The sequence below is a fragment of the Vidua macroura genome, chromosome 1, assembly GCF_024509145.1.
Source record: "Vidua macroura isolate BioBank_ID:100142 chromosome 1, ASM2450914v1, whole genome shotgun sequence".
Lineage (NCBI taxonomy): Eukaryota > Metazoa > Chordata > Aves > Passeriformes > Viduidae > Vidua > Vidua macroura.
The window spans coordinates 59,934,046-59,960,411 of NC_071571.1; the positions used below are offsets into that span (position 1 = coordinate 59,934,046).

A 26,366-nucleotide genomic window follows, 5' to 3' on the forward strand; every position below is an offset into this window, starting at 1 on the left:
AGCTCTTGGGGAAATAAATCACTGAGGGTGCTGGCTCAGCAAGCAAGCCAATGCTACCTCTGCCACACTAAGCGATCTTTTAAAGGAAGAAGAAACCACAAGACATGCATCACTTCAAAATTGAGCAGCGATCGACTTCCTACTGCTAGCCCATGGACATGACTGCGAAGACTTTGAAGGGATGTGTTGCTTCAACCTCTCTTCATGCTCAGAATCCATCCACGCAAACATCCAGAAACTGAAGGAACTTGTGAAGGACTTAAAAGTAGAAAACAACCCAGACTGGGTTAATGACCTTTTCGGTCAATGGGGATTAACGGGATGGGTTGCATCTTTGGTTAAGGGAATTTTGTGGATTTTCATTGTAATTGTCATTGCGTTAACTATGTTTTCATGCTTTGTCCACTGTTTCAAAAGAACTATAGGACATGCATTTTTACTAAATACAGAAAGTGGAGTTGTAGCAGTCAGAGGCCCTGAAAGGCCTCCATGGCGGTCACTAGCCTAAGGTAAGAAATGCAGAGTCATGATGAGTGGAACAGAGCTACCCCTCTTCCGCACATCAGACCCCTGTTATCTCTCTGTAAGGCTATAGGTCGTATTCTCCTCGACCCCAGTGATAGGTCAATTCCTGATCCTTCAATACCCTATTTAAACCCATATCTTTGCCCAGTTCAGACGGAAGAGCTGTCACTGGAACCCTTTGCAGAAGCTGGCAATAAAGACATCTCCGCAGAACTCCACACAGCCTTCACCTCTCTCCATCCCTGCGTCTGCTGAGGCACTTTGCGAGCGCAGAGCTGAAATCACTAAGAGCTGAAATCACTCCACAAGTGCTCGCTAAAGTAGCCAGCACCTCGGAGCTACTGCGCCTCCTCAGCACAGTGCTATCCGGGACACCTACGGCGGCTGCTGCCCCAGGGGCCAGACAGACCCCTGGGACTCCAGGCCGTGACAGAGGTGTTAGGGCATAGGTTGGACTTGATGATCTTAGAGGTCTCTTCCAACCTCATTATTCTGTGATTCTGTGATACCTGACATCAAGAACATGAATGGATGTATTAAATTGTTGGCATGGAAATGAGTCAAATCCACAACCATAATTTTTGTCACCAGCAATCCAAAGAGTTCATTTAACTGGATACTTCAGGGATGAATCAGACACAGGCACATACACAGGCACACTCTCAAGTTTTCAGTGCTTGTTAACAAAGAAGTGAATATTTTGAAGGTTTTTTTTAAGAAAACCCTGATGGTTCAAAGAACTTTTGTGCGGACCTGAAATTATAATAAGTAAATTCAGCATTATTGTCTTAATTCAGAAGAGGAGGGAAAAGCAAATGAGTGCATTAATATCTGAACAACAACCAGTAGATGTCAGCACCATTTTTAATCTAGTATTGGGGGCCTCCACAAGGGGAGGACTGGGAAAACCAGCGAGGAGTCCAGGACAAGGACTGGACCCAGCCCCAGTTCACCACCCGACCATCCTGTCCCCAATAATGAACATCAGGCCAAAGTGCCCCACCCTTCAATTAGAACCACATTGGTTTGCTTGATGTGCAACCATCTGGGCACAATGTATGTTATCTCCCTTCAAAAAGAAAAAGGAGGCAAATTGAGGCAGGGGTTCCTCTGGGCTGAGCCTTGACTGGATGCCTGACACCTGTTGCTCTGCTTCTCCCTTGCAGCTGACTGATTATACAAAGCAGAATAAGAAAACAGTGTACTTTTAATTACCAGTATGGAAGAAAGGAGAAAAAAAAAAAAAAAAAACAAACCAAAAAAAAAAAGGAAAAACCCAGTAATTCCCTCTTGCAGGGTGTATAGCCCTTCTCAGGACTTCTCAACATAGTATTTCCAAACACAACTTATGCCTCTGCCCTTGGCTGAGTCTGCTTATAGGGTTTGCGAATTCCTTTGTCTAAAGCTGCCTGTTTAAATTTTTTCCCTCCTATATCCTTAAGAATCCACCTCCTCCCACCCAGAGGGACAGAACACGGAACTGGCTCCACCAGTTAAACATCTTCTAATAGTAATGTCACTGTATTTCAAGTTTTTAAGGCTTCAGATTTCCCATAGAGAAATCTGTTTCTCAGTATGATACAAATACTCCAGCAAATACACAAGCAGATCTAACAATGCTCAACCACAGAGTAGTACAAAGCAAAAGCTTTGTGCCAATAACAGAAATCTGTCAGTTAATTTCTCCTTCACTTAGTCCAGAACTAGACAGAGAAGATACACAAATTGCAGATTCTTGGGTATTTCAAGGTTTTTGCCAAGATTTTTGCGTATTTTATGGCAGTTGATCTCACTGCCCCAAGGGAAAATGTGCCTTAGGGCAACAGAAAGAGTAGGAAGAATCTGCTCTTTTTTTTTCCTACTAATATATCATTTTGTTGAGCTCTGTTTCCCCAAGAGCCTTGCAGGATTAAGAGGTCTTTATTGGTGCTGTTGTTGTTCTGGTTCCCTTCTCCTCTCCAAAATGAAAGCATTCAGAACACTATGTGCAATTTTTTTAATATCTATATTATTTTTTAAAATAATTTATTTTATACATATTTGACATTTTATTTTTTAGTTGAACAATTCTTATTAGAAAGCCTCCAGTCCAAGCTAATTCATGTTAAAGAACAAAAATGGTGTCTGAAGAATCCAGTGTCACTTTTGAGATGGACCTTTGCTCTACCCAAGACTCCATGGGCCTGCCAGCCCCAGCCCCTTTGGTGCAGCAGCACCAGCTTGGTCTCATGCTCAGAGGGGCTCTGGAGAGGCTCCCCCATCCCCACTCCCACAGCACCCCAGCATCCAGGGACCCCAGGTCCTCTTCAAACTCCTCACTCGTGCAGGGACCTGGTCAAAGCCATGTTCAGCAAAACCCAGGCTTTACAAAGAAACTGCAGAGCATGAGCCACGACCACTGCGCTCACAGAGAGGTGTTTTGGGAATTCACCTACAGCAGCCTTCCTTGGTGCAGTGTTTAACAGGGAGCTGCCTCTCAGCTTCCAAATGCCATTCCACGCTCCGACCCAACAAGAGTCCCACCCTTGTTAGCTGGGCTTTCGGTCTGCTCCCAGGACACACATTTTTGCAGAACTTGGCAGGTTCCTACAGAGACTGCCCAGCCCTGGCCTGCACTGGTGAGTGGCAGCCCCTTCGTACCTGGAGCAGCTACCTCACACACCTCCCCTCAGCCAAAGTTCAACCCAAAAACATCTTCCTGCCCCAATCACACTTGGTCCTTCTCAATGTCACAGCCCTGAATCCAGCGCTGGCTCTGCACAATGCCACACTGAACGTGGTCACATCACCCTCCATTTGTGCCAAGGCTACCCCTGGCCTTGAGCAGCAGTGGGCTGGGTGGATCTACGCTGGCTGACCTTTATCCATGTGTGTTTATAAATCATGATGCTGGTTGCATGAAGTCCCAGCACCCAAGTTCTTCATGTACAATACTGGTTCTTCTCTGCACCAAAGCTGCCTAGCAGATTTTCCTCCATTAACAAGTAGGGTTAATAGATTTGCACTTTTCACAGCATTAACAGCATTAATAAGATCAGTCCAGATAGCTACCTTAAAATAAATTCATACTCCAAAATGCAGATCAACAAAATGATCAGAGGTATGCAGCACCTCTTCTACAAGGAAAGGCTGAGAGAATTATTCAGACTATAAGCCAAATTGACACTGACTCTGATAATAAAATTAATCAGATCTTTCTCCAGAAATGCCCAAGCCTGATGGTTTTCAATGACACGCACACTGTCAGCTGTCCCATCCTTGGCTTACTTGGTGCAGCTCAATGCACACCCCACCTGCCAATCTCAGCCTTCAAGGATGACAGGAACTGCTCTCACTCCCACTTCATGGACAAGCAGACAAAATAAGAATGATACCTGCAAAGCTTCTTGAGACTTCTAATCCCCCTCATTCTATTACAAGCCGCTCTGAAACATACTGCCAGGTAAAACCTTGATGAACAGCAGTTGATGTGGACTTACAAGGGTGGGCACACGGCCCACTTCCTCCTGGTTATCTGTGGAACACACTCCTCGAGCACACTGGGCAGCACCACAAGCACACCACAGACACTGCCTTGCAATCAGTGTGCTAAAATGGGCAAGTGCAGAGCAAAAAGAACAATGTCACATATGTTTTTGTATATGGTACCCAGGTAAGAAGAGAAATGGTCACAGCTGCAGGCTGCTTGTCAGATCTGAACAGCCAGAATGAGACAAGGAATAAGACAGCAGGCACTGAAGTGAGGTGTTAAGACTTTAAATGCAGCACCACAAAGCCTTCCTTCATTCATGAATACTCAATTTGTTCTTTTCACATTGCAGAGAAGTTAAAGGTCTCCTGACTTTAAAAAAAAGCAATGAATGTTTTCATTTTATTAAGGTTTTGGGTTTGGGGATGGTTGTTTGGTTTTTATTTGGTTTTGGGGTAGTTTTTTTGGGGGTTTTTTTGGGGGGGAGCATCCCCCTCGCTATTAGATTGCAACTTTTTTTTTCATGTATCTGTACTTTCCTAATAAATATCAAGTATATTTCCCACAAAAAGGTGTCCATAATCAAGTTTTCAAGTTTGAGAAATATGTTTGAAAATGGCACAGCCACAGCTGCAGTAGAATATTAGCTTTATAGATAATTTTGTTGAGAATTGCAAACCCAAAAATTATATTCATCAACTAGCTGAATAAGCATCTGAGGTTTTCTGAATTTTAAACACTGAAAGGAAAAAAAGTTTGATGTGTTCGTGAAGGTAGGTTGCATTCCATACAGTATTGAAAACTCACCACAAAGGTGCTTTGGTTATTGGTCCCTTCCAAAATGTCAGTTTACCAAACAATATTCACTTAACTCCCAGCACATAAGCATATGCAGAAAGAAACATGACCAATATAATAATAATCCTTCCTAATACATATTCAAGTAATAAGTTATCACACTATTTCACAAGCACAAAACTCAAGGCACCACAACAAAGTATTACTGCTCAAACATGGACACCTCTCCAGACCAATGTATTTCAGAAGCCGAATACATGTAGATTTCGGGCTTTTTCAGTCCCATAGGAAACAAGTACTTGCAACAATTATCCTGCAAGCCAACCAGTATTCTTCCCAAAGGGGCTTCCTTCACATGCTTCAGGGACTTGTATTCATAGTCTGCTGCAGAGGGCAGCTCCACTATTCTCCCATTCCCATATCTTAGCAGTGTGAGGCTCTGTCCTTAGGGAAGTGCCTGAGAGGCAATTCCACATTGCCCATGTGGAGCCTAAGGCAGGGGCAGCAGTGTGTTTCCTGACTTTCTATCTGAATGATTTCACCTGTGAGAAGCCCACAGCAAAAAGGCTGATTTAGTTAAAGTCACTGATTTTTAACTTGGCTGTTTTCAAGCTCCTTAGTTTTCCTGAAAATCACAACCATACTGTGTTCTCAATCACCACTTTCACATTTCAAAATTCATCTGGTTTTTATTTCTACAGTACCTACTTAACAAGAGCACAAGCAGTTAGTGACAGCAAATTAGTACCAAGATTTACGAATATCAGTGTCTGGGAAAAAATGCAGCCATGAGTATTTGAGATAATACATAATTACTATAATGCACTAAGATCTACCTGAGGCATCTAGATCCAAGTTCTACATCTTACTTTCCTCTTGTCTCTTTCAACAGCCATTTTGCACCAAAAAAAGTTCATATAAAGTTCTGTGAATGTATTAAAAGACGGAAGAGGATGGATAGGCAATCATTTGCACACACACCTAAGAGAAAGTTAAAAATATGGTTTATTTGGAATTGTAAAATCAAAATCCAATAAATTAAGTGTTTAATATCAACACTGGACACTATGTAGGAAAACTCTGGTAAGACTGGATTATTCCCTTGGTGCCCCAAGCATGGATGAACCATGAAATTACTTCCCAGCTCTCCACAGCCACATTGCTCACTCTATAATCTTTCCCCATTCATGGCAAGCCTGCCCCAGATGCACACTGCCAAACCCCCATCCTGGGGTCTCATCAGAACCAGCAGAACTGCTCCAAAGATGACAGGGCTCACAGGGCAGAGGCTGTAAGAGCAAGAATAAGTGCCTATATTTCAGGACTTCTTCCTCACCCACATCCCTCTGAACAGGTTTCATGAACAGTGTGCTATGGCCAAATGTATTTTATTTTTTAATTTTTAATGAGCTATTATGAGGCTCTAAGAACACAGTTTCTTAATCACTTTTTGGGGTGGGGCATGCAACTGATCCTAGAAATATTGTTTATATTTGTTTAACACTGCTATTAAATTACTAGGTTTTTCCAAATAGCAGGTTCTCTCTAAGTAACCGTATGTTACATACACATTAAAACTCTTTGAAGCAATAAATATGAAAATATGAAGATTTTACCCAAAATATAACTCCAAACAGCTTATAAAGCCTCAGGCAGGAAGTCACCAAATTCTGCTAAAAATGTCACGCCCTTTCAGAAACAGCAATAAAACATTCTGTATCTGCTTTAAAAAGTGCCTATGGCACAGGTCAAAAGACTACTTACTACCTTAAAAAATAAAAATAAGCTTGGGCATATCACCCTTTCTTTCTAACACTGGCACGAGTGAACTTCATTTTTTTTCTTCTTAGAAAGGAGGGTGGGGAGAGTGGGATGAAGAGGAGGAAATAAAACCAATGCATCTTACAAGTTATTTATTATGCAACTGGCTGTTGGTATTGGATGCACTCTTTGACAAGCCAGATGAAAACAAGCATATCCAGAAAGGACACACACAAGGCCTTGATGTTTGTGCTTCAACTCAAGTGAAACTTCCCAACAGCTCTTCTGTATTCTGCAACAGAGATGTTAGTCCATACTGAAGGTAAGCCTGTTTGGGTGCGATGCTCTCTACAGGCCAACAAGAATCCATCACAACATGAATATCATGAGCTCGAGTACTCAATAGTTTAAAGTCTTGATGCTACCAATTAATCCAGGTTCAGTTTGTACCACTTCTGACCCAAGGGACTTCAAGCCAGGGATATAATTTGCTGGGGAGTAGGCGCTGCTCAGTTATAACCCCATAAAACAGCAATTTAAAATGTGAGATTTTTCACCAAATTTGGGTGATATTTGGATAGGGCTTCTACACATAAGTGACATGCACAGAGGTCATATACTCCATGTATCAAAGCAATGTGACACTCTCCAAAGCAGCTTTGTTTTTTGAAAAAGAAAATAAAATAAATGCTGCTTTGAACAACAGGTAAACAACCAGGCTTCAACACCATATGAAAAGGATAAAAAACTTCTGGTTAGCAAGATCTATTTAACAGATAACACAACCATTTCAAGTCAGTTCACTGTAACACTTCAATGGGCACCCAAAAGCCCCTCATGTTAATACTCAGCAGGAACCACAGATCACCAGACTTAACTGGCACAGGTATTGTGACCAAGGAAAAAACCACAATGTCATGTATTTCACAGCTACCAGTTCCATGGGAATTTGAAGGGGCAATGGATGTAATGGTCGCAATCACTTCTTCAGTAGATAAACCAGAAACAAGTAAAAAATATCAGGACTTAAAAATATAAATAATCAATTTCATCTTTTTCACATAGTTTACCTTGTTATTTTAACCTACACTACACATTTTGTTACTTAGAAAAGATGACACTGCAGAAAAATAAAATAAAATAAAATTTGGTTTTAACAAGTAGGAGGGTTTTACACGGTAGTATAAAAAATGTAATAGTAGCCTGGAGGGGAAGAAAAATAAATGGAAGTGGAACAAAACACAACAAAAAACAAAAACCACAAAGCAAAACAAATAACAAACAAAAAACCAAATACAAACAGAAAAAAACAAATCAACCAAAAAACCCCCACAACACTACCCCCAGGGAAGGTAAAAAGCTAAAACAAATTCCAGATGTTTAAGTCTGAAGGTTTTAACTTTTAAAATACACAACTACGTGTGGCTTTCACAATAACAGTCACAGATACTTTTTGTATTACTGCACCCTTCAACAGGCCAGTCTGCAAGTTAAAATAAACAATATAATAAACTACTAAATTTTAAGTATGCAATTATGGATTGCTTTTAGCTGTTATAAAAAGCTGGGTTACATATCCAATGGTCCATCTTTTAAATTCAAACTGTGCTTAATGTTTTTTAATTCAGACATACTGAAACCCATCAGCACAGATGGTTTGTGATGTTTTATTGCCTTTAAGCATGTATTCCTCATTTTTCCAAAGAATGATGCAACATCAATTTTCCACACATATAGCAGCAAGGAAAGTAATTCCACCTCTTTTTTAGAAGGATATGGCCTCTTGTGAAAGTAGTCTGACAAAAACTGTTTCTGTGCCTCATATGAATTGTGATCATACTGATTAGGATCTACTGCTAGAAAGCGAAGATCCTCACTAGAAGGAAGCTTCCTCATCTCAGTCCTAATCTTTTGTCGTTTAAAAGGCACTACCCCTGAATTAATTTCATTCTCTGCAGACAGAGCTATGCCATTACTTAAGCTCAAAGGCTGCTGTTCCTTATTCCTTTGGTCTTCTGCAACAAAGCAGGAATCTGATTGCTTTCTTTTCAGTAACACAGAAAGATGCTTCTCACCATTCACAAACAGCAGCTCTTTTCTCTCAGTGCGCTCAAGCTGCATCTTCAGGTTCGAGTTGGTGTCTTTGGGAGCACTTCTACAACGGAGCAAATGTACAGCAATAGCTGTCAGAGTCATATTTCCAGTGTACACACCACAACAGTGGATGCACTTGAAAGCAGGAGACTTTAAAATTGTATGCACAGTCGGCATTATATGATGCCTCTCTTTCAAATGCTTTTCATAGGTTTCTCTACCAGCAAACGTACCTAAGCAAAAGGGACAGGTGAACATTTTTCTAGTGCATCTCCGGTTCACTTGTGCTGTCTGAGGTTTCACTTTGATGTAAACAGGGACAAGAACTGTTGAATATATTCCAACAAGCACTGCCAAATGTACTTCTCTTTCGCCCATGTCTTCATCTGGTAGCACTGTGTTGAAATCAAAGTGTGGGAACACAAGGCCACCCTGAGCATCGTTACCTAGCTGAATTCCCCTGTTGCTGTAACTTGCATGCAACTCCTTTCTCCCACTGTGTGCAGTTCTGTTGTGCTCCACAAGGCTTTTTAAGTCATAGAAAGTACCTGTGCAAAACAAGCAAGATAAGCCATGCATGAAGATATGCTTCATGAGCTCTTCCTCACAGAGAAAACATTTACAAGCATAACACCGGATCGCCTTTTCTGTCATCCTCAGAAAGGATGCACAAGCTGCAAGTTTGTGAGGTTCTGGGGTTTCTATTTTTACTTCAAGTGGTTTGTGGGCCACCTCCATGTGCACCTCGTAGACATTTGAGGGGAAAAGCTCATTACAAATAGGGCAGGTCTTCCACTGCTTGGCCTGTCTGACAGCCTGGCTTGTTTCAGGAGCAGGTGGGGAGGCCTGCAAGGATACATTGTCAGAGGTCAGAACCACAGGAGGAGAGGGAGCATTGGCTGGGGTCCGGGACAGCTGAGCCACTGATGCCGTCTGCATGAGCTGAATGGGCACCTGTGGAGGTGTCACAGTTGCTACTCCACCACCGGCAGAAACAGGCAAAGTAACAGAGACGGGGGCCAGCGTGAAAGTAGGTATCCCATTAACCTGCTTGCCAGTGGGAATCAACTGCCTCAGTAGAGAGCCCGCAGTCAAAAAAGCTGTGCTTTGAGAAACCGGAGGTTGAACTGGTTGATTAACTGGGATAACTGCTGGGGCAACAGGTTGATTAAGCTGAAGGAACCCAGGTCCAACAGGCTGTCTGACAGGAACCACTCCAGGAGCAAGAGGCTGGTTAAGCTGGAGAAGACCCGACCCAACTGTCTGCGTCACTGGAAGAACCCTGGGATCAATGGGTCTGTTCATGTTCCCAAGTGACTGGCTGACAGACAGAATTCCTGGAGCAACTGACTGATTCACAGGGAGGACTCCTGGTTGACTCATGGGGCCAACAGGTTGAGTAGTAGGGAGCGGTCCAGCTGGAACCAGACTGTTTATAGTCCCAAAGGTTTGATTAACAGGGAAGAGCCCAGGCCTGACGGGCTGATTAAGAGGAAGAACTGCAGAGGCCACGGCTCTATTTATGGTCCCAACAGAATGATTAAGACGGAGCCCATGAGAAACAAAGACAGCCTGTGAAGGTGACGGCTGAATACTAAGGTTATTCTGAGCCACAGGAGGATTGCCGGGCACAAGAGCGACCTGTGAGGATGTAGCAGCAGGAGCAGAGGTGGTTTTTGGGAAGCTGCCAGAGGCACTTGGGACAGTCACTGGCCCAACTGTGTTCTGAACTGCTTGTGTATGCATCATGCTCTGGTTTTGATTATTCTGTGGAAATGCAACATGGATGCAAGCTGGAGCTGTCACAGAACCTGCTGGGACAACAACAGGCCCTGCAGATGGGGCGGCTGCTGCTACACCTGGGACAGGCTTTGGAGCAATATGCATTTGTTTCACAAGTCCAGGTTTCTTAATACGTTCTGAAATCAGAGATCGAAGTTTGTTCTCCAGGTCTCTGTGTGTTTCAGCTGTCAAGACATGGTACATTAAAGAATCTGGGCTGTTTGCAGGAGCATTACATTTTTTACAGTAGAACTCAACTGAATTCAGCGTACTTTCATCACATTTCTCGCCGAAATACGCACTTAGCAAGTTTTCAAAATGGTTCATCAGCACGTGTTTCTTCATATTGTAATACAAGGTGTCTGTGAATTGACATTTTAGACACGTGAAGTTTATGATGTCACTCCTAAATTGTTTCATGCCATCCAAAATGCTGACTGTATAGTTCTGTATTTGTTTATTAAACGAATGAAACATCCAGATGTGTTCTCCCACTACTTTGGGACGAGAAGAAAATGCACATTTTGGGCAAGAAACCACCATCTCTTGGTCCACTTCATCCTCATGGTAACGATGCAAGTGATTCTTGAAAGAAGTAAGCAATTTGGATGAGAACTTGCATAAGCCACAGCAGTATGGCTTTGTTCTGTATCTCTGCAAACAAAAGAAAAACATCCACTTAGAAACTGTCAGTTCCTATGCCACTGGTATATGTTTAAATCGGCACTATCACCTGTCAAAAATGCCTTCACTGGATGTAGAGCATGTATCTTCTCAGTTTCTTCTGGTTTTGAAAAGCAGATTCAAAGATTAGATAATTAAGGGGAGAAACATTTGTGCCTATTTTGTTTCATAATAATTTACTAAGAAGCCTTAAATGAGTTTACTTCTACCCTAGTTCACAAGAAGCAATTCTGAAGCTTGTCTGTTTTTAAATACAGGAATCACAGAACAAGACGGGAAGAATTTGTATCCCCACTGTATATAGAAGTTAAGCTTTAGGAATCAGGAATAGCAGCCCTTTTAATATGACACTTTTAAAGCTTTGTTTATTTCACGGCCAGCTCCTATCTACTGGACAAAAAGACAAAAAACAGAATAGGCAAGGATTTTTTTTCTGTATTTCAACAACCTATTCTTCACTGAAAACTCTCCAGACCTTCCTAAGAAAGCCATAAACAATGATTTTTTTAAGAACATTCTTTTGGAGCTAAAATAATAATAGAAAGTAGTAAAACCCCCTTTATAATAAAGCAATGATGTATTAACTCATATATACAATTTATTTCAACTCACACATACTGGGCATCCCAGTATTTTTCCTCAAAAAAATTTCCTCAAAAATGCTCAGTACAGAGCATACACATTCCTCTCAGAAAAGTATTTTAACTGCTTAAGAACACATCTATCTTGCACTAAGCAGAGATTTGCTCCCTCAGTTTTATGTCATGTGACAGCACTGCTTTAATATCCATATGAACATCATTTGTTCTTTCTGAAAAACTGGTATCCCCATCAACCATTTCTTCTGATAAACTTCCTAGGAAGTTAATCCTGGCTCCTTGCAAAAACTACAGAATCAGTCACAGCAACATCCATGTGACAAATCTGTACACTCAAAAATCTAGTGGAATCTGTTCCTTCAGACATGTTTTTCACCTCACTGATTTCTGCCCTCCTGAAACGGAGCCCAAAGGGAACAAGCTGTTATGCCCTACAGCATCCAGCCCAGTTGGATCACCCACATACATCTCACTGACACACCATGAAGAACAGCAACACAACACGTGCAGGTTTGGGGTTTTTTTTCCATGTTATATAACCATGCAGGTTTTACAGTCAGCCATTTACAGACAACAGCCAGCCATCTCCTAGCAGTACTAGGAGTCTCCTGATGATAACCAAAATCTGAGCTCCCAATTCAAAAGACTGGGTCAGACAATGCCACTAGCTGGCTAAGGCTGCTGAAGAAGCACATTGCTAAGCTATCACTGAATTATCTTCTAGTTATACTCTTTAGGTGTCTAATCTTAGCTGCTAGTAAACAGCAACAAAGCAAATTTGCAGATGCATCAATCTTGAAGTATCCCACCTAGAGAAAGGCCACTTACACTAATGAACGAATGAAGCACACATAACATTACTAGAAAATATGCCTCACTACTTCTGAAGGAGTAAAATGACAAAGGAAAAATTCCAAACAATTCTCTTTCAGCTGAACAGAAGCAGGTGGAAGTATGCTGCTTTGATATTCTCTGTATGAAACAGAGCTCTTCCACACAAACCCTTTAAAAACCATTCTGCCAGCACGTTCTCCTTCCATACTCATCTGCTTTTTCTGTTCACTCATCTGCTTTTTCAGGTTCACCACAACCTACCAATGGCATGCCAGTTTTATAGAAACTTTGATGAAGTAAGAATTACAAGCCACTTAGGAAAAGCAAAGCCTCTTGGAGAATGACCAACACAACCTTCAACTGTATAAAGGAATCCAAAAGAAGGCTTATTAGAGACATTGAGGTAAACTCAATTAGCCCTCCTTTAAAGAACCTACCTAAGAACATAGTAATATACAACTGTCTGTTGTGTAGTCTCACATTCCCCACAACCTAGAATCATGCAGAAAGACAAGACATCCTCCAAAAAACAAAGTTCTGCCAGAACTGTTAATGTCTCCCTAAAAACAGTACAAACAGTGGAAACCACCAGCTTCACTTACATAGACAACTTCTCCAGCCTACTGAGTTTACAGGAGGAAACTATTTTCCCCTTACGGCAACAACTTTGGAATAGAACACTCTGAAGGACCAGCTTATTTTCTCCCAAATCTAGGCAGCATGATATGTGAATGATATACATTAATAAACCAAAATGGTTTAAAGAAAAAGGATAAGAACAACATTAGTATACAAAAGACACAGTTTGGAACACAATCTGTTCCACAGCAAGGTGTTATCAATTCCACATTGAATTTCATCGACAGGTCTTCCTTAAGAAGGCCATGAGGGGCCCTAAGACTCTTCAGCAAGATTGATTGACTAGTCTACATTTTTTTCTGGACATACTCCACTGCTCTATACACAGCATCTTAGAAAGTTGTTACTATATAAAATTATAGAATTGTTCATCTCAACCCCGCCTTTCTTGTGGAATCTAGATATATAGAACTAAAATCTGTTTCACGTACACAAATCTAACTGGAAAGAGTTTTCCACTGCCACCCTATACCAAGCCACTAATAATAATTTCATCTTAATCCACCTGCATCTATGCAATCACACTTTCACTCTTCCAATGAAACAGGAGTCATGTTGTACAGAAGACCATGCTAGGACTACATATTAGGTTAGGCTAAAAAGGCAGAATATTGTTGTGACATCTTAAACACTGATGTTCAGGGTTGTATCTTTAAAGACTGAAAATAGTAACTGAAGTCTTCATAACCACCTGCATTACAGGGAAAAACAAAGAGGAAATATAAGATTATTCCCTGACTAATAGCACTTAGAAAACAAATATTAAAGCTATTTTTTTCCATAAAAAAGCTGCATTACAATTTCTGAAAATTGTCAAATTCAGCAACTCCACACAACACGTTTATCCAGAATTTGTGTCACAAACATACATACCTTCCTTTTGCCCACAGGCTCCCAAGGAGAGACATCACTCCATGAAGTGTTACAAAAGTAGTTTTCACCTGCATCAAAACTTTTAAGATTCTAAAAGTAAAATAAAAACATGAAATGAAAATGAGGAATTTGCAGTCTGTTCTGAATATAAAGAAATTCTCAATAGGAAATAAGGAAAAATAAAAAAGAGAAACACACACAAATAGAGGATGACTTGGAAGTCTCTAATCTCCAAATAAATTACTTCTTTGATCAGCTTTGATTTATTTTACCTCAAATATTTGTTCATGTGACTGCCTGGTAATACAGTAGGAATTCTGAACATTTCTTAAGTTACTGAAAATAATATTGGGAGTGAAAATACTTACACTTGAATTCCACTGCTTCCAGCCAAGTTCACAGTGAACACTCAAAGTATTTTTCCCCTATACCTTCCTCCTCCTTCATTGGTAATATTTCATTGCTTACTTCATTCCTTTATTAACTTACCACTACGGTTTACTTTGCAACAGGTTTTAGTATTAAATCTGCATAACATTGTTATACTTCTAACTTGGAAAAACAAAAGACATTCACAGAAGCTGATTTCCAAGAGATGCTTTTCCTGAAGCTGCAAAAGGAAAATATTACTATGTCTACAACAACCGTGTCAGGGAAAGCAACTGTCCTTACAGCCTTCTTTTAATTAATCCCATCAGAGCAGTTCACATCCCTCAAGCCAAAGCCAGCTACTATCTTAAAAATACTAAGTTCATCTCTAGATTTCTGAGACCCACATATATTTAAATACAAACTTAATGTGAAGAAAAAAAAAAAACCAAGAAGAAATCCCCAAAAAACCCAAGCTAGATTCCAACTTACTAAGCATTTCTGAAGACCCTAAACTAGATTCAACAGCACACCCAGAATGCCTTGGATGGAACACAGGCTACAAATCCAGGCTTTATCCATAGAAAACTTGCATCTCTTCTCCCCTCACATTCTTCCTTTTCACAAATCTTTCTTCACTCAAAACTCTGCAGATACTTAGAGAAAGCATGATTTCCATCTCTTCACCAAACACCAGCAACAGCAGAAGCAGGTAACAAATAACATTTAAGATCAGATGACCTTACAAAAGGAGTGGAATTCATAAACCTAATAATTTAGCAGCAATACAGAACATAGTCAGCAACAAGGAGCAACAAAGCTTCAACAATCAAAAAAATACAGAATTCTACTTAACGCAGGCTCTGTCTGTACTAGGCTCTTGTCCATTTGCACCCTGCAAATATGAGCATTCCTACATGTTCAGCAGATTACAATAAGCCAGAACATCATGCCAGTGATAATTTGATTTTAACCTCATTATTCAAGAATTTAGAAAAACATAGCAACTGTGTTTGTAATATGCTGTCTACCTTTTCAACTGTAAATTACACTCAAAGAGAAACCAGAAAAGCTCAGGGCAACAATAAACAAATCCCCTGGAATCTAATCAACCCTAGACACTGAATGAGTCATGTATTTGCCCTTCAACCAAGCAACCAAAAAAAAAAAAAAGAAAAAAAAAAAACAGCCAAAAAAGACAACAATAAAAAAACCCCACAGAAAAACCAACCTAAGAAACAAAAACAATACAAACCACAAAACAAACCCCAGGAACCTTAGAAAGAACTCTTGCATGCAACAAGAGAAATTTCAGAACTTTAGTGAACTATTTTTGATAGAGAAAATAGAGCCACTTAAGATTCACTAAAACTTTTTCAGCTGAATACGCTGGAGTGAATTACACACTGTTAAAAAAAGTTTTCTTAAAGTTTACGACTTATCTGAAACATGTTCTGGTTTTGGTTTGAGTGATGGGCTCCTACAATAAAACACCAAATTCCCACAAGCCAAACACATGAAATATGACTAGATAATTTTGCTAAAATAGCTATTTCCTACAGAGGAATAGCCATTCTTATCAATACAATTCTTCACCAGTGCAAATGGCTGCTGTGAACACTTGCTTTAAACAAAGACCCATTAATTAGTTATGCCCTTTCCACAATTTCTCACTTCCAGGAGGGGATGAAAACAGAAGGGAAAAGTAACAAGAAAGGAACAAAGCCCTCTGAGAAGCCTGCCTAATCCTGATGCATAATAGGTATTTTTAAGTTGAAGAGAAAAACATCTTTAAACTAAGAACTGTTCTCCCCTCTGTATTAAAACTACCACTGTTTTCCTTAACAAAAAGGTAAAAAGGTAGGAGTTTATATGAAGACACAGAATCATAGGACAGAATCATGGAATGGTTTGGGTTGGAAAGGACCCTACAGACCATTTAGTTCCAGCCCCCCCATCATGGGCAGGGATGTCAATCACTAAACCAGGCTGCCCAGGTCCACATCCAACCTGGCCTTAAACACTGTCAGGGATGGGGCATCCACAGCTCCTCTGGGCAACTGTACCAGTGCTTCAGCACCCTCTGAATAAAGAATTTCTTCCTAACATCTAATCTAAACCTATGCTCTTTCAGCTTAAAACATTGCTGCCCCTTGCCCTGTCCCTATCTGTCTGTACAAAAAGTCCCTCTCCCTCCTTTTTATGAGCTCCCTTCAGGTATTGCAGGGCTGCAAGGAAGTCTCCCAAAAGCCTTCTCTTGTCCAGGCTGAAAACCCCAGCTCTCTCAGCATGTCTTCAGCTTCAGAGCAGAAGTGCTCCAGCCCTCTGATCACCTTCACAGCCCTAAAGACCACAGTATGTTAGAGAAGCTGGAACAGTGTATTAAAGGAAAACGTCTGACCTTACAGTGTACTTAAACACACTACTTGGAGAATCAAACTATAACTCCAGACAAAATGCTCATGTTTTGTTCCTAGAAGAGATCAATTAGCCTAAAAACTAATCCTTTTGGTCTCTAAGCTACAGAGACGTACTAGTCATACATTCTATCCCTTCATCTTCCTCACCAACTATTGTCCATTATCGTGCCTTATTACAACAGTGAAAGACCAGATTCAGGTCATGTTTGTAGCATATCATATTTCAATCAATTTCTTACATTGTCCAGCCCCTTCATAAAGAGTCCAGAAATCAATCTAAATATTTGAGAAAACAAACTTTAGGTACTTCTCACTAGATGGTTTTCAAGGTGCTTTCAAACCCAGGCCCTTCTATGATTCCAAGTTTTATTAAAACATCACATATCCCCTGCTACCAAAAAGCAATACCATCATCATATGAACCAAGTACAAATCAAGCTATAGAAACCATTCTTCCTACTGCTAAAGTTGTACCAAACCCAGCCCCAGATTACCTGGAAAAAACAAACTGAAGTTATGAACTTTGTTGAGGGAGAATTATTTGCAAAAAAAACCTAATATGGTATTTTTTTGGCACAAATCTCATAGAGGTTTTTCTACAATGGAAATGTTTGCTGGGTTTCCCACCACCATTTTTCACTTAAAAATGAAGCAAAACCAACTAAACATACATTATACATACCCCCAAAAACCCAATCAAATACAAAACAACTTTTTACTTATTTACTATTGAAGTCCATGCAACAATCAAAGAGACCACAAGCAATTTCATAGTAAAAACCTGTCACCATTAAAACACTCCTGCTTCCAATGGTCAAGACAGCTTCTGAGTTAGAACTGTGATTATAGAATATTAACAAAATAAAAACAGCAAGTAAATGGGTATTAGTAGACATTATGATTTTCCTTGAGCTGTTAGAACATTTAGATATATAAAAAACTGTTCAAACGCAATAATAAAGAATGTTCCAAAATCAGTTATGCATGTAGTCTTGAACATTTTTTTCCAATTACTAACAGAATTTCAGAAAGAAACCACCACAAAAGACACAACAGCACCCTTATGGAGTGTTAAACCTACTTTAGGACTGCCATACAGAAGCAATGAACCTCTTGTCAACGCGAAGGCATGAAATGTACTCAACAGCTAAAAAAGCCTGTGCACCAGCTCACTGAAATACACTATTGTTAAGAAATGGACTTACATTGCTGTGTTTGCACCTCTTCTGGTATTAGGTTTGCCAATCTGATGGTGTGCATTCTTCCTGACTGATGCACAAAATTCTCTTCTCAAAGTGGCAACACTGGTACAAGGTTTATCTTAATCACCCCAGTACACCTGCATACACTTTTTAAGATACAGAACCAAACTACAACTCTGTAAGATCATTTTGGTATTTTTCACCAGACACAAAGTTTAAAGGCTTATCCATTTTCAGAAACGCAGATGATTTGTATGTCCCTTCAGAAGCTTGCCCTTGATATGTGATGGGATGTCTTTGAGGAGATTCTTCCTCATCTGCTTGAGATCTTCAAAGAATTGAAAGAAGTTTTGGCATAGCACACAAATAACAATTCATTAGTCTGTGGTATTTTTTCCTAAAGCTGTACTGTTTCTTTTTGTTGAAACATTACTAACAGAATATGTGGCACCATCTATGACATGTATTTTTCAGGATTTTACATTTCAGATTGGTTTACATTCTTTCAAATACTTTACCTTCAACAATTCCCTGCAGCTGTCAAGCCCAAGATCCACAAGAATGTCCTTCACCTTTTTTCGAGCCTTCCTTACATTATCAAGGTTTTGAACAGGCATTTGAAACATTTTGCACTTTTCCTGGGAAAAAAAAAAACCACAGCAACCAAAAAATAAAGAAAAAAAGAAAATAAAAAAAGAGGAAAAATAAAAGAGAATGAAAAAAGGGACTAAATACTTGAACACAGGCACTTGCATTTAAGTGTGTTAAAATAAGAACTAAAATCTGAAAAGTCATAGAATAGAAATATTTAGGTTAGAAAAGACCTCTAATATCATTGAGTTCACACATTAACCCACCACAATCATTATCCATGCCTCTCATCACTACACCTATGTGTCTTCTAAATACCTCCAGGAATGGGGACTGAACTACTTCCCTTGCCAGCCCATACTAGTGCTTGGCAACCCTTTTTCAGAAGAAGTTTCTCCTAATATCCAATTTAAACCTTTCCTGATACAACTTGCTCTTTTCCTGTCACTTGTTATTTGGGGGAAGAGACCAACCCCAACCTGGCTGCACCCTCCTTTCAGGCAGCTGTAGAGAGTGGTAAGGTCTCCCCTTGAGCCTCCTTTTCTCCCAACTAAACACCCCCAGCTGCCTCAGCCACTCCTCATTGGACTTGTGCTCCAGACCCTTCCGCAGCTTCACTGCCCTTCTCTGAACTCACTCCAGCTCCTCAATGTCTTTCCTGACGGCACAAAACTGGACACAGCACTTGAGATAAGGCCTCACTGTGCTGAGTACAGGGTCAATCACTGTCCCAGTCCTGCTGGACACACTCTTGCTGATATGGGCCAGGATGCCATTTCTTAAATATGGAAACCCAAAATCCTTAAGCCAAAGTGGGCTCATTAGCATTTCCCAAGTAGAACACTTGACTGATTTTACAGGAAACAGAATCTAATATGGGGTGGGGGGAAATTCCTTATATTTCTTCTATCTACAGAAAATTCCAAGTATTTCTTTCAGATCTCCTTGTATCTACATGGCAGGAACATTGGCTTTGTAGGGGTTTTGTAAAAGAACACGAACACCAGAGTTTTATTAAGTTCTATTCAGAAAATTACTATAATATCATTTAAGAAGGAGAAATTCCACACCTTTCACCTTAAATGCTAGCATCAAGATGGGAAGTCTCTTTGATAATTTTGTTTGCTGTCAAGCATGTAGGTGCTTAAAATATGATTGCTAGTAAAATCTAGATTTCCTGCAGAAGCTTTTACTTTTGTAAACTTTTAAGGTATCTCCATAGGCTGAGCTTTAGAAGTAAAAAAAGCTCTTTGTCAACTCCTTCCTAGATTACAGCAAGATGCAATTTAGACTGAGCTTTAAGAAACTACAATGGACACAGAATGCAAAACCTAACTCTAAGCCTGCACTGAAAAAGGTCACTGGAAGCTTCTGCAGTATTTGATGCTTAAATAGCTGACAGAGGATCCAGGAACATTTACAACATCTTAGTCCTTACTGCTAAACAATTCATCCATCCAGGACACACTTGAACAGGAAAAAGGAAAAAAAAAAATCAAAATAGAGGAAATCTCCAAACAGTACTTTAGCACACACAGTCTCAAATGTCTAGAAAATCTGTACTTTACCAAAAAAAAAACAAGCTCTCTGCCAACATGAAAGCTCTACTTTGAATGATAAGACTTTCATGTAAATAGTTGCAAAATCCCCTTGCACATAAGACACCAGGTACAAGCTAAGCCTAAAAAAAAAAATCCCCAACACTCACAAACCATGTAAAAAATGTTCTATTCTGTATGTAATCACCCCAAACCTTAATATATGTACAAAACATACAATTGATGGGTTTATGATTAAAATTCAAACAACTCACATACTATTCTTTGCTTCTTCTCCCTTGAAAGGAAAGGTAGGGAGAGGGAACCCCATTTGACAGACGCTAGTCTTGTTTTCTAATGTTTTTTATCACCAAGAAGTCCAGAAGACATTCTGATACCATCAGGGTAGGTGTAGAAAAGGAACCTATACAGAATGGAATAAATCAGAGTAATTGGTCTGCCGTTCTCTCAAAATGCAATGAGCAAATATTTGACATAAAATACTCTTTTTAAAGTGAAGTCCACCAGGAATTTGCAGAGTCCCTAGTTAAAGCTTTAAGATCAGTCCCTCTATGACAGCAGGTTATGCACATCAACCCCACAGGTCCAGTGCGGGTAACAACAGAGCTGACTGGACACCACCATGCCCAGTGGTGATCAGCCAGAAGGAAATATGGTTCAATACATTAGGCTCCACTGGAAACAGTTTCCCCATCCCAGTCCTCCAACTCATACACTAATGCTACTAAAGAAGGTGAAGCAGGCATTTTTTGAGGCATGTCTAGCTCACAAATAAGAAACAATCTATAGGGGCATAGTATGTGACATCCATGTACCTCAACAGTTCTCTTAACCAGTGATCATTCTGAAATTATTAATGCAGAAGAAAAAAATGAAATAAAATTATTAATTATCCTTAAATTATTAATCCAGGTGAAAGAAAAACACACCAAAACCTCCACCATAACAGAAAAAACTTGAATATAAATTATTTTCCAGTTTTCAAACAGCTGGTCTTCAATCCAAAGGCCACCGTGTGCAATCACATGCAATATTATTCAGTAGGTATTTAAACAACCTTCTTGGGAGTAAGGATCTTAAAGGATCTCGCACCAGAATCACAGAACAGTATGGGTTAGAATGGATCTTAAAGATCATCTAATTCCAGACTTACTTCCATGGGCAGGGACACCTCCCACTAGACCAGGTTGCTCAAAGTCCCATCCAACCTGGCCTTGAACATTTACAGGGATGGGGCATCCACAGCTGCTCTGGAAAACCTCTGCCAGTGCCTCACCACCCTCACAGTTCTTCCTAAAATCCAACCTAAATCTACTCTGAGTCTCTCTATCCATTAGACCAGCACTGCCCCACCATAAAGGTCACAAAATATCAACCTTCTAAATTTATTCCCTCAAATCCTCAGTTTAATTCCTTGATTATTATGCAGTTCATTATCCACATCTTCATACTAATAATTTATTTTCCTTATATTTTGGACATTCCTCAAGCTTTAGTTTGCACTTTGGTTCCATGCATTTGTTGCATGGAACAATACACAACAAACTGTTCCACATTCCATTCTTAATCAGCAAATTCAACACGAAAGGACTACAGTTAAACTCAACAGTGGTTACCAAGAGTCTTGATAATTTTAATGTGCTGCCTGTCTAAAAGACAAAAATTTATTCTTCACTGCTTTTAATTGTTGTTTCCAAAAACCTGATAACCCAGAGTTTTCAGACTAGTGCCACTTCATAAACAGAACCAAGGCAACTTTTTAGCAAAACAGAAGAATAATTTTAGCAGCTGATGTCTCACATTCAGTTCTAAGAATGCCATCCAACTCTTGTCAGGCATTTTAGCCATCAAGCTATTCCTGCATTTGTTGCTTGTTCAGATAACATCTCCATAATAATATACACAGTGGAGCTTTATTCAACACTACAGGTTCGTTTCATTTCTACATTTGTTATCACAGATTGTTACACTCAACAAACTACATTTGACTTTTCAAAGATCACAAATGCAATTCCCTTCCAGCACTACTGCAGTATTTTAAGACTAGTCTAAAAGACAAGGTAACAGTCTGCACAGTATCTTGGTAGTTAAAGACACCAGTTTTCAAATTAACTACCTTTTACTGTCATTTCTCTGCATTACAAAAAAAGAAAGGAAAAACACTAACACTGCACCTCTTCAAAGTGAGAAGTCATCACAAAATGCCAAGTTTCTATTCATTCTACTTCTTAGAACCATTCTCATTCACCTTGGAAGGAACCTCAAGAGGACACCCAGTCCAGCTTCCTGTAAGCAGGCTCAACCATTAATTGCAGTCAGGGCACTCTGCTTTGGCCAGTCAGGTTTGGCGACCTCGCTGAACAACTTCCTCCAGTGACAGACTGTGGTCACATTGAGAGCTTTATTCCTTACATGAAATCGGCACCACTCTTGTTTGTGTTCCTACAGGAAATAGGTATTTGCAAGCAAATGAAAATGGAGTTGGTATGGAGCTGGCAAAAGGAAGATGCACATATGTGCCTTCAATGGGCATGTAGATACTTACAGCAAAATCCAGTCAACTAGATAATGAGGCATTTCTAGAGTTTTCAGGAAAAGAGGAATGTTAGAAGATCCACAGAGAAAATAGCCATAATGTATTTTAGACACCAGATAATCTCTACAGAAGCAAATCTCCAGATGTGTTCCTTAAGTGTTTGGCCTTCACTTGCCCATTGCTCAAAATAACTGCTTTGAGCAGGAAAATTATGAAAGATTTATGGAACTTTGTCCTTTCATCTGCCTTGGAAACTGAATAATTTTTAAATTTTTTTAACTTTTATATAGTAACTGAAAAATAATTTTATAAAGGCTTTGGTCTTTTTAAAAGGTTTGTACCTTTTATAGGACCTTTATAAAAATGTATGGGTTTGGAACATTTGGGTTGGAGTATTTTGGAAGGCTTGTTTACCAACTTGTATTTCAGCAGTTGTCAGAACTGACAAGCACCAATAAAAAATTACGTGTTGCGGCCAGAATATTGCTAATAAAGTCCAGGGTAAGGAAGCAAAAAGGGCCTTTGCATGGTATCCACAGATGTTTTATTCAGCCTCGCAGTGAGATGTTCAGGGTCCAAGGCACACTCATTAGGGGAAACCTGGTTTCTCCCTGTCCCCCGAGGTAGGGGCTGAACTGTGCTCTCGGACAGTACAAAGATGATGGCCGATAGGGGAATAGGGAGGGAGTGGCTGAGGGACATAGTAACAGGGGAAGGAGCCAATGGAGGTCCCAACAGCCCCCGAGGGAAGCCTCTTGTGTCTCCCCAACCCAGGGAATGCCTCCCAGGGTCCCCACAAATTATTTTCATTATAGTAAACTCATCGGAAGTTGACAATTCAGTATTAGTTCAGAAAACAAATAAAACTGCTTCATTCCTGGAAGTGGAATGAAAGCATGTGATCTATTTTCAAGAATCCAAGGAACAAGAACACTGGATGGCAGAGAGCAGCTAGGAGGACAGGCGCACTAAGAAACTGCCTAGAAGAATGAAAGTTTGGCTCAGCCATGCCAAATTTTACCCTCATCAATTTTGTTCTGTTTCTGATAAGCTTACATGTCCTTTAAGAAATCACATCTGGGTATCTGCTCAACCACACATTGCACGGTCAGTTCCATTTCCTGGACTCTTATCTCTGCCTTCTGAAAGATTCCTAACCGAATTTACAAGTATGTCAGCACCATCAAAGCTTATCCAACCTATGGAGGGAGAGGGAAGAAAGCTTCCTAAAGAAAAAGTCGATTGATTAGAATGGATGCTATTCTTGTTCATTGTTTAATCTGCTGTAATTTAAAATATATTCTAAAAAAACTTACAAAGAGCAGTTCTGGTCAACAAAGCAGTTTCTCTTTATCTTCTTATATTCAAATTTCTATCCAAGGGCAACTTAATAGAAATGTCAAGTAAGAAAAAAAAATTTAACTCTTCTTTGTCTAGCTATATCAGAAACTTCTGGGCACTTCAAATCATAGATCTCTTAGAGTCACAATAATTCTGTTTATTTCATGGCTATAAATCACATATCTGTTAAAAAGGTCATCTTGCCCAACACCAAGATGACCATCATTCAACAGCTGCTAACACACAATGAAGACCAGTAAGATATGTGATGGTATTGCTTGAGATGCAGCACAACAACCTGCATCTTACCTAACATATCAAAGCAAATTTAGATCACTAACTTCAGCTACTGTGGTATTGTGATGGTTCATTAACACACAACCAAGTCCCTGCTATCCAAGACTGGTGAGAAGAGGCTAAGGGACACTACCATGAAGGGACACTACCATTTAAACTCATGGAGCCTTCCTAAAGCACTAACACAATACTTTGACTCCCTTGAGAGTCCCTTCTCGGTATTGGCAAGAACCTGAACCCAGCAGGACCCAAGCTCATCCTAGGTGATGTAAGCATCTGCATGGAGCACACTCAAATCCTGCAGGATTTGTCAGCCCCATGCGTATGTGTTCAGAAGAGTCACATCCTGAGTGCAGCTATTCCAGGAGGAAGTACCACTGCATTTGTGCTGCACTCGTCAGCTTGGTGTGACCCAAAGACTCTGCACTTTACAAATGCACACAACAGCCCACAGTATAGACAATCCAAAATCTTAACAGGTCAGAAAGAGGACAGAACTGACAACCCCCGCCCCAGGGCTACGCAACAGGTTTCAGAAGGAGGACTAAAGCATTCAAACACAAACCAGCTCCACCAGCACTCAGTAAGACTTAGCCCAAGGCCAGGAATTCCCAATAGAAAAACATAAGGTGCAACAAAAGTGTGTGTGCTCTTCCTTGTTTCTAAAGATTTGCTGTAATTTGCGGGGGATGTTGTTTTTCACAAAACTTCCATGAAACAAACCACAGAAATTATTACAGCTTATCATATACACTATACCTTATAACAGGTCTTATTACAGCTTATCATATTATTTATTTCTTACCTAGTTCCTCTAAATATTGTGCTTCCTTTTTTTTTTGATCAAAATTAAAGAGAATTTTTTTTTTAAAGAAGCACGAGGATTTCTAGAATACAGATTCAATATCCCAGAAGTCTTTTTAAGTATTTAATTATAGCTCTTTAAAAGTGTTTTTAACAAACACAGATTTCTGGTTGACAGGTAACTGTTAAGGACAACAACTAATTCCTTCCCAATAATTAACACGTCAAAACTTTATCTGCTGAAAGTGAGTTGTTCATAACTTTGACAGTACAGGACTCAACCACTGCAGGAGGAGTTACACACGTGTCTTTTATTCCATTTACAAACCAGGAAAACTGTAACTTCCCATTACCTGCTCTTGACCACCAAACAAGTGCATTCAAATGGTTTTCACGGCTTGCATTGTGCGGCATGTGTTTGTTTACATTATTCATAAACTTCTTTTCTAAACGTATGCATTGCTGAGGCACCACAAGAATATTCAACGCAATTTTGCGTCCCATTAACTGGTTCCATTAACCGGTGACGAAGTGCTGGTTCTGTACGTGCGTCACTCCTGTCCCTGCTACAGTTTGTCAAACTGTTTCAAAACAAAACAATTTATTAAAAGTGATTAAAATAATTTATCTAGACTTCAAAGCAAGCTATTAAGCTGGCTCCTTAGACACTCCATCGATGAAGTGCAACCTGGAATTAAACAGCCAACAAGCAAGACGCGCAATAATAACGAGCTGCTCACAGCCCGCAGCGGCGACGAGGCAGCGGGGAAGCATTCCCGCGTAAAGCGCCTCGTCCGATGGGGCCACGCCGGACCCGTCCCGTCCCTCCCCGCCCGGGGAAGCCACTCTGAGTTCGCAGCGCCCGCCGAGCCGAAATCGCGCATACACCGGGACGTTCGCCGCCCTTCGCCCCGCCCCGCCCCACGTACCCGGCCGGGCTGCAGGGGGAGCCCCCGCCGCTGCTGCTCCTCCTCCTGGCTCCTGCTCCCGCTCCTCCTCCAGCGGCCGCCGCCGCCGCCCGCCGCGGTCCCGCACCACCGCCACCAGCCGGTCACGGCTCTGGCTCTGCCCACGGCACTGCCGCCGGCGCTGCCCGGTGCCGCCGCTCCCGCGGCCCCGCCTCCCGGCCCGGCGCCGCGGCCGCGCTCAGTGCGCTCCCCGAGGGGGCGGCGGCATGGCCGGGGCTCCG

General features: G+C 40.6%; 1 protein-coding gene across 7 annotated transcripts; it reads right to left on the reverse strand.

Annotated features, from left to right (window-relative positions):
- Nucleotides 1–5,779: 5,779 nt before the first annotated feature.
- ADNP2 (ADNP homeobox 2) lies at nucleotides 5,780–26,364 on the reverse strand. 7 transcript variants are annotated; one of them, XM_053995293.1, is made up of 7 exons: nucleotides 26,107–26,364; nucleotides 25,531–25,758; nucleotides 22,448–22,641; nucleotides 20,458–20,602; nucleotides 18,568–18,687; nucleotides 14,059–14,148; nucleotides 5,780–11,083 (listed from the first exon to the last, which is right to left on the reverse strand). In XM_053995293.1, the coding sequence occupies exons 5-7, from the start codon at nucleotides 18,673–18,675 to the stop codon at nucleotides 8,123–8,125; spliced, it is 3,159 nt and encodes a 1,052-aa protein (XP_053851268.1). In that variant the 5' UTR covers nucleotides 18,676–18,687; nucleotides 20,458–20,602; nucleotides 22,448–22,641; nucleotides 25,531–25,758; nucleotides 26,107–26,364; the 3' UTR covers nucleotides 5,780–8,122. The 7 variants fall into 7 exon arrangements, with proteins under 7 accessions (XP_053851268.1, XP_053851032.1, XP_053851108.1 ...); XM_053995057.1 differs by having other exon boundaries at nucleotides 20,454–20,602; XM_053995133.1 differs by having other exon boundaries at nucleotides 20,454–20,602; nucleotides 22,374–22,641.
- Nucleotides 26,365–26,366: the final 2 nt, after the last annotated feature.

Excerpts from the sequence above, each read along its gene's own strand:
- ADNP2 (XM_053994974.1), bottom strand. The coding sequence starts at position 25,557 with ATGCACTTGTTTGGTGGTCAAGAGCAG. Across the intron at positions 18,688-25,530 it reads TGTTTGGTGGTCAAGAGCAG|GAAAAGTGCAAAATGTTTCA; the intron begins GTAATGGGAAGT and ends TTTTTTTCCCAG. Across the intron at positions 11,084-14,058 it reads AGCCTGTGGGCAAAAGGAAG|AGATACAGAACAAAGCCATA; the intron begins GTATGTATGTTT and ends TTTTGTTTGCAG.